This window comes from Oculina patagonica, chromosome 3 (assembly GCF_052425735.1).
Source record: "Oculina patagonica isolate OP01 chromosome 3, crgOcupat, whole genome shotgun sequence".
Taxonomy (NCBI): domain Eukaryota; kingdom Metazoa; phylum Cnidaria; class Anthozoa; order Scleractinia; family Oculinidae; genus Oculina; species Oculina patagonica.
Genome location: NC_135760.1, coordinates 1,296,345 through 1,310,239, shown reverse-complemented (window position 1 = coordinate 1,310,239; position 13,895 = coordinate 1,296,345). Strand labels below are relative to the sequence as shown.

The 13,895-nt window shown below is 40.6% G+C and overlaps 2 protein-coding genes across 2 annotated transcripts in view; both read right to left on the bottom strand.

The window, feature by feature from the left end:
• Positions 1-531: 531 nt before the first annotated feature.
• Positions 532-13,895, bottom strand: part of LOC144646094 (monocarboxylate transporter 10-like) — a 91,511-nt gene continuing 78,147 nt past the window's right edge. Inside the window, exons 2-5 of the mRNA XM_078505619.1 lie at positions 5,603-6,662; positions 3,437-4,011; positions 2,178-2,556; positions 532-1,019 (exon numbers count right to left, since the gene is read on the bottom strand). Of these exons, the coding sequence (XP_078361745.1) occupies positions 772-1,019; positions 2,178-2,556; positions 3,437-4,011; positions 5,603-5,759 (1,359 nt within the window). The 5' untranslated portion in view covers positions 5,760-6,662 and the 3' untranslated portion in view covers positions 532-771. The remainder of the gene's footprint in view (positions 1,020-2,177; positions 2,557-3,436; positions 4,012-5,602; positions 6,663-13,895) is intronic.
• LOC144646065 (WASH complex subunit 5-like) overlaps positions 6,366-13,895 on the bottom strand; it is a 33,309-nt gene continuing 25,779 nt past the window's right edge. The window contains exons 24-32 of the mRNA XM_078505592.1: positions 13,545-13,707; positions 12,877-12,976; positions 12,084-12,163; positions 10,031-10,134; positions 9,476-9,605; positions 9,263-9,359; positions 8,100-8,259; positions 7,873-7,960; positions 6,366-7,382 (exon numbers count right to left, since the gene is read on the bottom strand). Coding sequence (XP_078361718.1) covers positions 7,323-7,382; positions 7,873-7,960; positions 8,100-8,259; positions 9,263-9,359; positions 9,476-9,605; positions 10,031-10,134; positions 12,084-12,163; positions 12,877-12,976; positions 13,545-13,707 — 982 coding nt within the window. The 3' untranslated portion in view covers positions 6,366-7,322. The remainder of the gene's footprint in view (positions 7,383-7,872; positions 7,961-8,099; positions 8,260-9,262; positions 9,360-9,475; positions 9,606-10,030; positions 10,135-12,083; positions 12,164-12,876; positions 12,977-13,544; positions 13,708-13,895) is intronic.

The window sequence follows — 13,895 nt, the reverse complement described above, 5'->3', positions numbered from 1 at the left end:
TACGGGGAAGCGGACGCGCTCCGCGGCTCGCTCCCTAACCATCAATCCCCGCGCTCCCTGTTTTCCCGCCTTACCGCCTCAACGTCCGGCCAATCGGCGCCTGGGGACGAGGCAGTTCATTTCACCAAATTAAACAAACTGGACGAACTTCTTCTCAACTTGCGAACTCCTCAACCTTTCAACTTCGCTGCACGTGAAATTCAACAATTTCGTTTCGAAGTTCGTAATTTGATTCACAACTACTTAATGAAATTCCCCCTAAAGTTCGTAGCGAACTTCAAACGAACTTCGGAAATCGTTCGTGAAAAGTTTTGTGAATCACAATGTAAAAAAAGAAGAAAAAAATACTCAGTCTGCACGGTCTGCACCGTCTGCACGGTCTGCAGTCTGCAGTCTGCATGGTCTGCGTTTTATACCGACCGGCAAACATCGCGCAAATGGCGAGCGCGTTCAAGTTTAGTATTGGCGGAAAAGTTTTTACTCCTTTTACCACCAGTAAACACCATTCCAGCTAAACTTAAATTACGGGGTTCTGTTTAATTGTTAAAACCTCTTTTTAATTCATCGTACGGTAACACTACTTAACTTGAAAGTGGCCAAGATATCGTGGCATATCAGTTCAGTGACTTGATATCGTAGGATATCAGGACAGTAGATCGCGCTTCTGATTGGCCAATTCCGAATTTGGGAACGGTAAATACACTTATTATAGACGCAAGATGGCGAGGAAATTGTTCCAGCACAAATACGCGTGTATAATATTGCTCTGTCTTACAGCACCGTTTCTCGCTCGCAAACAAGAAATTCAAAGGTGTATTTTTTAGCTTCAAGTGTGTCGTGTCCCGGTGTCCCGGAGTGATAAGATGTCACGGCGTGTCCCGGTGTCTTGGAGACGGAATTCCTGGTTCTAGTAGAACTGATAAACTTTTTAAGAACAACGAGTGATGAACCGAAAACCATTATCCCTCCAGCTGTGAAAAATGCCGGCCTGTATTCTCCTGCTGAGTCCGCTATGAAACCTGCAAAAGAAGCGTACGAATCATAAATCACCCAATCAACATCTTCGCTTCGATTCGTTTCTTGAAATGGCATTCAATCGTCCGCCATTTTTATTTTCAACACCCTGGTTCGAGGTTTGGAAGTGTACGTTCACCAAAATACAGTGCGGGATTCGGGAAAACGGAAGATTTCTTGACGGGATTCGGGATTTGACTGCTCTCCGAGAAGTGGGATTAACCGAGATTTAGGCACGAGATGCGGGATTTTTAAACTTTCTGTCGGGAAATCGGGAAGTCGTCACGACACAAATGGATGTTCAAGCAGCGAACGCGAATCAACTAGGCGAGTACGCGGTTTCTCGTTACAGATAAGACGCGGTCGACACTGTTCCTGTAAACTTCTTTAGTGCTCTTTAATCATTCTAAGGTATGAAAAGCTATTCCGTTTTTTTGCACGCGTAAGTTTAAATTACCGATCGAAATTGTCAATCTTCATCTTACATTTTCTAGCTTTTGCAGAAAATACGATTTTTTTTGGAGGGGGGGGGGGGGAGGTGGGGGAAAAGAAAAAACGGGATTCGGGATAGCCATTTAAAAAAAATGCGGGATGCGGGATTTCGTAAAAAAAAGAGCGGGAATGCGGGATCAGAACCCTCCCTTCCAAACTCTGTGCATTGTGTGACTAGTGAGTTCAATTGACGGTCATTTTTGGTTACTCAGAAATTTAGATAACGTTTTACGAGTAGCCTTTTGAAAATATTAAAAGTTCTTTTAAAGTTTTTAAAGTTCTTTCTATTTTGCATTCCTTTCCCTAGTTCCCTGCATCTGTGAAAAGCTACTGAACGAAAGTAAGACAACTGAACAGTTTGTCAAAAAGGAACAGTAAATTTCGGTCCGACCGGTCAAAGTGGGCCACCTACAAGGTGGTGACAAATATTCCGGTCACACCGAACCGAAATAGGCCTTTACATTTCCACTACTAGCTTGCGAGCGCAGACGTATTTCCGGCTAGCTTCCGTTTCTCTCCGCCGAAACGGCAGCCGGAAATACGTCTGCGTTGACTTCCGACCGAAATTTCCGAAATATTTTTCTAAATGGAAAGCACCCATTATCTGTTTCCGCATAAGGGGGGCATGGTAAGCACGTGCACAACTGATTCGATAGTATACCGTTACTTACCAATGGAAGTTGGTCCAATGGCCGCAGCAAAACCGACACTAAACGAAAGGTAGCCCCAGGCTTCGTCAGTTCTCTTCTGTCCAACACATTCTAACACCACTAGGGGCATTAAACCATAGCGCCCACCGTCCATGAGACCAAACAGTACAGAAAGTGCTACCATAGCTTTGTACGACCTTGCTAAGGGTAACAACAGCAGGCAGATACCAAAACATGTCGTCGCTAACTGGTACAGGTCGAAGATGTCGAAATATTTTAATTTCAATTCGCTGAGTTTGCAGAAAAAGTGGTTGCTGAAAAATGCGGCGATCGCCATGTAAGTATAAAGAAGGCTCGCTCGGTCAGCAGGAATTCCAAGTTCACTTTCACAAAATTTCATCTGGAATGAAAAAAGACATGCCTCAATACTGTTCAAACTACGGGAGGACAAAAGGGAGCTGTTCCACAGAAAAGCCGTTCTTCATACACTTCCCAGCTGGCTGAGGCATCCTGCTGGGAAGTGTGTGAAGAAAAGGTTTTCTGTAGAATAGCTTAGTTTTTCCCTCATGAAGTAGCTCTGTTACGATTTGCTTTGTGTAAAATTACCCTCAGATTAATACTCAGTGAGGTGCATCTTCAGATACGTGGATTTTCAATACGTGTTGAGTTCCAAGTGGTTATGTTAGTCCTTGTACATGTCACACAGTTGCTCCTGTAATGAGGGGCCTAAAAGCTTAAGGGTTAAATGGGAACTGGGATTTGGGCAAATTGTCATTGAAAAAATGGGATATTTCGGTCACTGGCACTGGGATTTGATCACTGGGAATGGGAATTACAGACAGAAAAACAATAGAACTAGTACTGAGATTTTGAAAATTTGGAAAAAAAATAGGCTGGGAAATGGGATTTGAGCAAACATTGCGCTGGAAAAATGAAATTTATACTTCCCCCGCTTCAGGACCCTCTATAATGGAAAATTTCGTTCTTTCTAAATCTTTCTATAAGTGTATAGCATATACAGTGGCAGGCTTCTTTACGAGCAAACAGATGCTACTCTTTTGATGTGTTTGCAGTCAAGGAAAACAAGACGAATTGCCCCCTCCCATGTCCCCTTCTCTGTCTACCGTCCTACAGCCTCGGGCTTATTCGACTTCATTCATTTTTCAGTGACTGACCCAAGATTTGAACAAGCAAAATAGTGAATTTCAACAATCTCACCCGTAAGAAAACGACGCACTGCAAGCAACATAATCTTGTGAGATCTTGTCATAAAACCTTACCATGTAAATTTGAGGAGTTAGCACTGCAAAGAACACGAGGCTGATTGAAACGAGATAGACCATAAACGAACAATTTCGTAGAACGGATGAATGTATGCCCTCAGGATGTTGTTTAGTTTTCTCTTCTGCTATCGACACGTCATCCTTATCCTTATCACGCGGGCCGTAGATGAACGCCAAGGGGACAGTTAAGAAGAACAGCAAGCCCCATCCTCTGATAGTATTTAGAAGTCCATATTTGGAAAGAATTGCCTCCGTTATCTGCGTCATAACGAACATACCTACGCTTGATGTCGAGGCTAATATACCAACCACCAGAGAGCGCCATTTGACAAAGTGCTTTAGCACAACTAAAATTGCACAATGGTAAGATGCAGCGCTTCCCAGTCCTGTAGGTATTGAAAACAACACGAAGAAAAGCCAAAAATTGTCGACGAACGAACTTGCGATGAAGCTACTCGACAATAGAAGAGCTCCACAACAGGCTGTGAGTCGAAACCCAAACCGTTCAATAAAGCGAATTACTAACGGCCCAAACATGTAGGCCAGAGAAATGTATAATGCACCTGCCCATGCTGAAACAGAAAAAAATGGAAAATAAATGGGTATCTCATGGATTACACAAGCGTGCTATCCCGGGGGGGGGGGGGTACTCCCTATAATGGCCTATACGGGGAGGCCCCGCCCGAAAGGGGTACCTTTTTCAGGCTACAGGTATATAAAAGGGAAGAGATTTCACAAATTTAGGTATATGAAAGGGTAGGGAAATCTGCCATAATGATATTTTAAAAGGCCTTTACAATAAATATTTCGAGCAGACGCAACTTTTGGCTGTATCGTCTTAATTTATTAAGCGCTACATAAAAATGACAAGAAAACTTCCCGTTTTAGGTAAATGTGATGTCGTGTAGGTATATGAAAGGGGTGCCTTTTTGCAATAAAAGGTATACGAAAGGGGTACCTTTTCTATCAAAATGGTATATAAAAGGGTAAGGGGTTGGATCTCCGGGCGGAGCCTCCCCGTACAAAACGTTTTCGAGTACCCCCCCCCCCCCCCCGGGCGTGCTATCAAGACAAAGAGAGTGGTACGTTGTAAGTCGCAAATTTTGAAATATGACACGTTTCAATTTTTGTTCTTTAACAACGTTTTTGTTTCTTGTGTGCCTTTTGAAAGTTCCCTGTTTTTGCGGCGACTTTGTCGGTCATGGCCGTTTATCAGTGCTCGGAATGCTTTTCTATTTGCAAAAACATTGAGTTATTTGTGCAGCAAACCTGCCACAGTGCATTTTAATATTTAAATGCACTGCGGACATTTCCATATAGGCGCACTGCCAGATGCAAATTTTGTTTTGCATTCCGCGAAATTAACCGGAAAATGCTGTTCCATTCGCCACTGGAAATTTCCGGAAATTCAAACCAGAAGTTTTGGTTGAATGGAAAGCACCCTATATGACTCTCAAATTTGGTTACAGTATGTTGCTAATTTTCAGATCCGCTTTCAAGGGAGCAATGGAAAGGCGTATGGATGGTGTATGCCTGCGCTCGGTTGACGGCTCAAAAAAAAAAAAAAACGGTAGTTTTCTGCAAATCAAAATTTCTCACAACGCCCCTTTTTGGACAGAAAGGATCGGCAATAGTATACCGTAGTTCATGCAAATCTAACGACCGTCAAATAATAATAATAATAATAATAATAAATAATAAACGAATATTTTTAACAGGATTAACCCATCAGTACTTGAGAGTACTGTTATCTTAGGGGTCGTAACTCGACAAATGTTTCGTGTTTTTAAAATTCGTATTAAATTTTGCTTATAAGAAAATATGAAAATGTTGAAGGCCGTTTACACGACAGGAAAAAAGTCGGTCCGGACCCGCGATTATTTTTGTAGAGAAACAGTTAAGTTTTCGCCGGGGCCATTGGCGCCTATGACCTAACCGTCATAGCAGTTTTGACCGGTACGAACCCCAATTTTTCTGTCGTGTAAACGGACTATAGTCTTTGTATTAATAAAACATGTATCGGCGACGTTTATTCTTAAACCCCGCTTAATATAAATTAAGGATAGCCGGATAATACAGACGCATTTGTGAGTGCTTTTTGGTGTCCGTATTAACCGGGTTCCACAGTACTCGTTTAATTTTAATACTAGAAACATTGCCTACCCGTTGTTGCATTACTCTGCCGAAAATGTTGCATCAAAGAAGGCAGCAGTAAACCAAAACTCCCGTAACTTCCATTATTGAAAGCCAACGTGACACAAGAGGCGAAGCAAACCAACCAGGACCATGGACTATCTGGCTTTCTTCTCAAAACCGCCATGTCTGATTTTAGACGGACCCAGTAATGTTATATTCCTTCCTTTTCCTATAATTTGTACCTTTCGTCGATACTTTGTACTAGTCTTTCTATTTTGCTTTGTGCTCTAATTAAGCGAGGATTTCTTGTTAAACACTAGCACAAAATTCCTATTTCAGTTATTTCGCACCTTATTAAAATCTCTCCATCTTCCCTGTCCGATTTAAGTAACTTCAAGTGGCTAATGACAGGTGACCCATAGTGAGCCAATAAAAAAAAAAAATGCGTGACCTTAAACAAGTTTAAAATATAATTATCTCATTGAAGGTGAGAAATGCACGAAACAGTACTTAGAGGAACATTGCCGTTCCATTCAAAATCACCACCAGTTATTACATCAAACCTTAGTTCTGTTTCAGCAAGTTTTAACCAACCTGGCCACTCCGTCGACGATCCTCTACTCATTCCCTTTGAAACTTATTCACAACATAAACCGTGTCTGTCAGAAAAGCACGCGAGGCTCACCTTAAAGCAATGATTATTCTGGGTGGGATTATTCTGGGTGGCAAATGTTCAGGAATTTTTTCTTAGAACTATATAAAATCTGAATAATGAAAACATTGCAACAGGTTTAGGGTTTCGATACAAATGTATTTATTGATGTCAATTTTATACAGAAATGTTCATTTTGTTTCCCTTTTGGGCACATGTACATGTATTTTGATAATTTGTACGAATCATAATTTCAACAGAATTTGGACATCTTTTCAGTCTTCCTGTTTTACAACAGGGCTATATATTTTTTTCACGTTGCCTCGCGCATTGTTCAATTAAGGTGCTTTCCCACATATATATTTTACGTATAGATTGTTGCTGTAAAAACAAATATCTGATAAAACTACTTTAATTCCTTAGTTTTTGATGCATCTTCATGGAATTTTGAACGAGAAGAAACTATTTACTTGCCTTTGGAGAAAGACCGAATAACCTACGAAAACTCGATAAACCACACCGAACAACATTTAACAGTACCCTGTTTACATTTCACACAAAGTTTATCTTAGAACAAAACGTTACATAGTTTTGACCACAGAAGATATCTTGTCGGTCTTTCTCCAATCAGCTTTAAAAGTATAACGCTTATTTGTTTTAGCGTTTGCGTTTGACTAGATAATAAAACTTATGCGATAAACTTTATCAATCGAGCTACGATAAGGTAAAACATGTTCCAAACCAATCTTATCGTAGTTTGAGCGACTTTCCCGCCCTTTTCAACTGTTTCATGTGTCGCTTTACTCTCGTGCTTGCCGCCCGCTATGTCTCATTTTCCCGCGTTTGTCACCCGCGACATGTCTCATTTTCTCGCGTTTGCCATCCGCGACATGTCTTATTTCCCCGCGCTTTCCGCCCGCTACATGCCTTACTTTTCCCGCCCTTGCCGCCCGATACATGTTTTTGTTCCATTCTGATTGGTCTACAGCTCTGTTGGTCACATTTGACAGGTTATTTATAGAAAATTGCTATGCCATAAAATTCTAATATTCTATACAGGTTGAAATTCTTAGAAACTTCTTTCAAGTCAAGATGCTACGTGAGATGAACTCGAAACTGGTCAAAAATGTAGCTTGGAATGTGTGCCTCAACAACCTGAAAAAGATTCAAAGGTATTGATTTGGTTACAAATCAGCTTAGGTAACAACTTGAATAACTACAGCTCTTTCAACAAAATAGAATGTTAAGATTTATTTTGGAAGAAAACGGTAAGCTATGTTTCAATTTCGCCACCTTATGAAAAACTAACTTTTTTAAAACAAATTATTTTCGGGGCTTGTGGTATATTCTTGCAGTTTTGATTAGTTGCACAAGGTAAACATTTCTGCTGACGGTATATTCGGTTTCACGGTCAACATAACACCACGCTAAACACAAAGGCTTTCAACTACAAGTAAGATGGATTTCCTTGCGAACGATTGACACATTCCACGGGGGATAAAATAGTTTTTGCGTTCAATAATTTTTTTCTTCGCTCATACGACACGCAGTTGATGGCCCTCCACAAAGAAAACTCTATCCTCTAAAGAGTTTGTGTCTCTGTAACAAAAGGCTTATAAAACACACAAGGCAAAGCAAAACACACCTTTCTTGGAAGCTCACTGTACATGAGAAAGTCTTCCATGAAAACCAACAGGTTTACAACTTCCGCAGGGATCTCTTGGCTTCTTACACTGAAATATATGAATAAATGAATTACTGAACGAATGAACAAACGAACGACGAACGAACGCACGCACAAACGAACTCACGCACGCACGCACGCACGCACGAACGAAGGAACGAAAAGAAACCGGAATTTACTGTACTTACTTGGTAGCAGTAGCTTCTATAAGAGATCGTACATACTGTCCACAGCAAGCCAAGAACTGTTCCGTGTACTCAGAATGGAATTGTTTTAAAACTGTTATCATTCCCACTACAAATGGCGCGCTGTCGATTTGATCGGTTGGACGTCTGGCAACCATTGTACCTGGTGCAAGAGAACAGGTATAAACTGGTTTAGCTGTTAAACTGGTTTAACGATGCAGTTGGGGAACAGTTACCAATATCGACTGAGCCCGCATTTTTTGCCGCCCAGGTTGCTAAGCAACATGACGTATGCTTATTGCGTCATGATGACGTGACAATTTTCGCAGTACTCGTGATTGCTCGCGCTGTGTTTTGACTGGATAATGAGTCTCGGAAACTCTACGAATGCGAAGCGAAGATTTAACGACAGAGTAATAAATGCTATAACAGGTCCCCGGACGTGGTCAGGAAAGAAGGGAACGCTACATTATTTCAATCTTTCTTTCAAACAGTGTTCAAAGAAAGTAAGAAGCCAAATTTCTTGAATCCTAATGTCCCTTATTTGAAGGGCAATCTTCGCAACACCTCAACGGTTAGTATCCCTTCAGTAAACTGTCCGCAATTTGCCCTGAATGGTCAAGTCGCCCTTGAATTCCATAGGATAGCCAAATAAAGATACAGCTTATCTTAGGACATAATGAGAGGCAAGATTTCGTTGCACTGTTTTCACCAAATCAGCAAGATCCACACAAAGACAAAATAATCTTCTACGAAAACCTCTTCTTCATTGACATGCAAAAATGCAAATACTTTATAACAGTTATTTTTGTATCAACTCAGGTCGGTTGTTCAAAGGATGTAAATCACTATCCAGTGTATAGAGTTGTTGGGTTTGTTAACACTTGTCCACTGGAGAGTACTTTATCCGGCAGGGCATAGTTATCAGGACACAGTTGTTCAAAGGGGTGGATAACGCTATTTACCGAATAAAACGCTATCCAGTAAATAACTGTCATACGAAATCTACTTCGCTATCCAGCGGATAATGATTATCCGGCTGATAGCGTTATCCATGCTTTAAACAACTGGGGCCTGGTGGATAACCTTATCTCTCCTTCGAACAACAGGGAACAACAGGATGTCCACAACTTTGAAATAATCAGACTATTGGGTGACTTTCTTACCAACGCTCTTGACATACACCAGCTTGGACAGTTGAGCTGTCACACACAGAAAGTTCAGCAGCGCAAAATACGGATACTTCTTAGTCGTGATATAAATCTGTCATAAAAATAGAAAAAAAAAATCACAAAATGCTTGCTTATACAACTGAAGAACAGCTTAATCATGCAAGAATAACAACTACAAATAGTTTGACAACAACAAAAAAGTCTGACCTTAGTGAGTGGGTTGTGAATTCCAGCCCATTCAAGATATGACGTCATCTCAAACATCAGCGGATTTTCTTCCTTGGGATATGGCCGAGTGGGATCCTGGTAATGAGCCTCGACATCGCGCAAAATTGCACTGTGGAATGGATAAAAGAAACAGACAATGAGGATAACTTTAGTTCAAACGAGTAAAGGGTCACAACCCCGAAATTCCAACAAGCACATTTGAAAATAAGAAAAACTGCAACAGCGCTTCAGTTCTATTTCTTATGCCACAAGGTGTTCACTTCTCCCAATTTCTCTTAAGTAGGGATCACTTTTTAAATCTAAATATGTCATCTTGGAAGTGGTGTATCAATCTGTTTTCGACAATTTTTATAAGCTTTCCATCGACGTTGAAAAAAGAAAAAAAAAACATTTTCACATGCAACTTCATTAAACTTCAGTTCTAGTTCACAACGAACGCAGTCTAAATGCTTACCGCAAATAGGTAGCACAATGATATTATAATTGTTAGACGAGTAGTTAAAGCTCTGCTGTAAGAGTCAAACTCATTCTTACTTGTTAAAAGTCTCCAGGGCATTGTGGAGAACCTCCGAATCAAACTTGCAAGAGCAGTTCAGTTCATTTGCAATCTGTCTTCTAATAAGTTGCATCTGGCCAACCTGGAAGATGAAAAGAAACAGAGTAGACTAAAGCAGGTACACACTAACTATTATTATACATTAGAATTACTTTGAAACATGTGATTGGTCAAGAGCATTCAGTCAATCTACAGTAGCATGTGACTTGAATGATAACCAATATCTGCAGCAGATATTGGGTTATCATGTCGAGTTTAAAGTCTGCCTAGTTTCCAAGTCCCTCGTCCGTGTAGTGCTGTCAAACGTTTGAAAATATGGCTGGCGATTCGCCTCCGTTTCCGAAAAGGAAAGATTCTATAAACACGAAGAGAACAAAAAAAAAGTGTAAAAATTCTGAATGATTATTTGAGGGAGAAGAACCTGGAGGAACCAAAGATAAAACCGCTTGGCCAATGTTCTGACGAAGTTTTACACCGGCGCTGGAAAAAGTGATGGCAGCCCGTACTCAAAAAGTTCCAAAAACGTATAATAAAAAATTATTAATTCCGTTCGCATGATATCGTGAATTAAAAAACCTCGTGTCTGTGTTATTGCCTCAGCCTTCGGCTTCGGCAGTTTGATAATTCACGATATCATGCTCAATCTCATCCAATAATTGCTTATTATTACAGCTTATTCTGTTGAAAATCCGTAAGTCTGATTGGTTCCCTCGCCGTTTTCTATTTAAACAATAGCGTGTTTCTGTCGAGGAACTATCGGCTGATAGTTGCCCCGTGGAAATTTGATGTTCTTAAAAGTAGCATATTTGCTCGAGAAGCGAAGCCCGATAGTGCCGAGACAGAAACACTCTATCGTTGTTATTGTTCACAACTAAATCTTCTCCCGCGCGCATTCAAAAACGAGCATCGGGAATTATTTTTTACTGCTGTAGTTTAGGATAAAAGACTAAATTAAAAGCCGAAATTTATGCAGTGAATTTGGTGGGTTTTTTGTCTGTAGGCCCGCTTGTTTACAAAACAATTTTAGGGAAGAGTACTATCCATCCGGGTTTTTTTCTCGGACGGGCACTATGATATACAGTAAACACCCGCGTGTAAGAACCTACAATTTCCTAAGTTTGGCAAAATAGGTTCTTGTATTTGGGGGTAGTTATTGGTAATTTAGGCTAAGTAGGTTCTTAATAAGGTTCTTAATTTCTAAGGAGGAGCCAAAGTTTTTGATTGTACGAGAAGAAAAAAAATGGGTTTGGTCCTTCATTATGCAGCATTTATTCATAACTGTATTGCTTCAAGCCTCATGCAAGGTCCAAAGAAGACAATTACAGTCTATGTGAATCTGTCTTTTCTTTATTTGTAAATACAGTTTGGGATGTTCTGTTAAAAATGTTCATAAAAATGTTCTATAACCCACATATAAGAACCTGCTGAAATTTGCTTGGCTAAACAGGTTCTTATATTTTGGGGTATTAAAATGGCAAATTTCTGCCAGCAGGTTCTTAAACCACTAGGTTCTTACACGCGGGTGTTTACTGTAGTGTCCTCCGGCGGATGGACACCATCGCTTCATGTGATCAATTTAAACCAATCAGAATCGGAGAAAATTTAGTGGTGAACTATAATTTTCGATAGACCGCCCTGGGAGCGCGCACAAGTTAAGTTGCCGAAATCAAAATGAACAAAATAAAATTATAAAAACACCACATTCAATGAACTATTTTTTAATAGATGGATTTCTGGGTTATGCTAAAACAATTATCAGCCGATAGAAACCTCGAGCTTGCCGTGTAGTTGTTAAATAGAACACAATCGTGCGCGCGTTGCCCTTGAAAGGGAGAGCATTCTTGATTATTTGCTTAAAAATACTTATAGTTTTTGGTTTCTGACTGCCACCCTTTAAAGTGTCGACTAATTTTATAATTTGAGTATTCGCCCTCGTCTTACATGATCGATAGTTCACAAGGAAGAGTCAACTGTTCGCTCAAAGAAAACTCGGGATCTTTTTCTAAATGTAAAAGAGTGGCAGCAGCTTACCTTCATGATGGCTTCACAATACTGGGTCCACAATCGAGCGAGCTTTTGAGTAACTGGAGGATACACTCGGTACGGTGAAGCTAAGTGAAGAAAAAGTACACACAGTTAAGACGCTAGTTAGGCCGGGTTTCAGTTTGAACTGAAAAATTGGCATATTTTTTGGAGGATGTGTTGTCCATGACCTATAATTCGCATCAAAAGGTGTTGAGACATTTTAAAGTCAAATGCTATTTAAGAGTGTTTCAGACAATTTTTCTCCTCCGCTAAACAATGTTGGTTTACTGTGCAGATCACAGTAAGTGCATATATGTTTTGGGCGGCGGGGGGGGGGGGGGGGGGGGGGGGGGGGGGAGGAGGGGCAGGGATATCAGAGTCACTGCAAGATGCAGTTGAAATGGAAAAAGTGGTTAAATATCTTTAAGTGCCATTTTCTGACTGTACTCTTTTAATGGTTCCTATTAAAGTGCTAATGCTTTACTATGGTTTCCTTAGCGTGAAGCAGCTAGGAGTACTGCTATTCTCTCCATCAAGAGATTCTATCCCAAGCACTTCTTCGGGTTGCCCTTACATTCTACTCCTGAATGGAAAGAGGCGCTGTGAGAGTAAAGAATCTTGCCTAAGAACGGAACACAATGACCCTAGCCAGGGCGAGTCGAACCAGGACCACTCGATCCGGAGTCAGGTCACAGCGCCGATGCGTTTAACAACATAAAATTAATGTTGAGGAGAAGGTTGAAATTCAGGTTACATGCCTCGTGAAAGGATATGAGTGTACAATAATAGAAATACAAACCAATAAGGCTTTTGACAGGCGTAAGCTGTTTTGAAAGTGCAACTAAAGTATCTGCTACAAGTTTGTCTTTGAGCGCTCCCCTGAGAAGCCCTTGGAATTTCTAAGAACAGAAAAAATAAACGAAAAACACATGTCAGTAAACATCAACAACAACAACCACCTTCGGGCGTTGTTGTTCAGAGTGACGCGTCATTTACATGCAAACTGCAATCCTTTTTACATGTTCAGAGCTCAAGTGAAACCACGAGCCTTTAGGCGAGTGTTTTCACTGCAAAGTTTTGGATTTTAAAGGGCTTCATTCCTATGGTCTTTTAGACTAAGATTGTATTGTTTTATACAATAACCTGAAAATGTACCGGTGAATGCTGGAAATCAGTGCGAACTCACGCGTGAGTGTGACAGCTCGTATGATCGAAGTTTTTGCACTTGAAGCTAACTAGTAAAGTGTGTTTAATTTCGACCCAAATGTTTCAGTTGGCATTTCACAACTCGTTGGATTTTGTTTTTGGGAAAAGTCGCGACAATTTCTCAAGTTTTCCAGGTTTGCCATGCGTCACTTTACAGTTTCCATCATTTTCATGCTCTATACCCTCATCGGCCACAGCTCTTCACCAACGAGCGCGCGAAAATTCTAGCGGTTATTGTATAAAAGCAAACAACTCTCAAACCTGCAATTCCTTGACAATCATGAATGAGAGCAGTTTGTCCAGTCCAGTCAGTCCAAATGAACCCACTGCTTGCTGGAGCTGTTTTAGAATCAGTAAATTCATAACCTCTTGCTTGGTCCTACTGTCATACCAGGCTCCCATCTGATCAATGTAACACGTGGTTCTGCGATAAATCAGACCAAAAAATTGTTGACAATCGGTCAAGGGGATTTCACAGATTTTTGGTCAAAACTGTTCTGAAAACTGATCTTTGAACATCTTAAGGAAGATATAACCTTAATTTGCGGAAAGAAATCAAACCACAGCCAAAAATCCCGATTGTTTGAAGACGCGCAGAAAGAACTTGAAAAG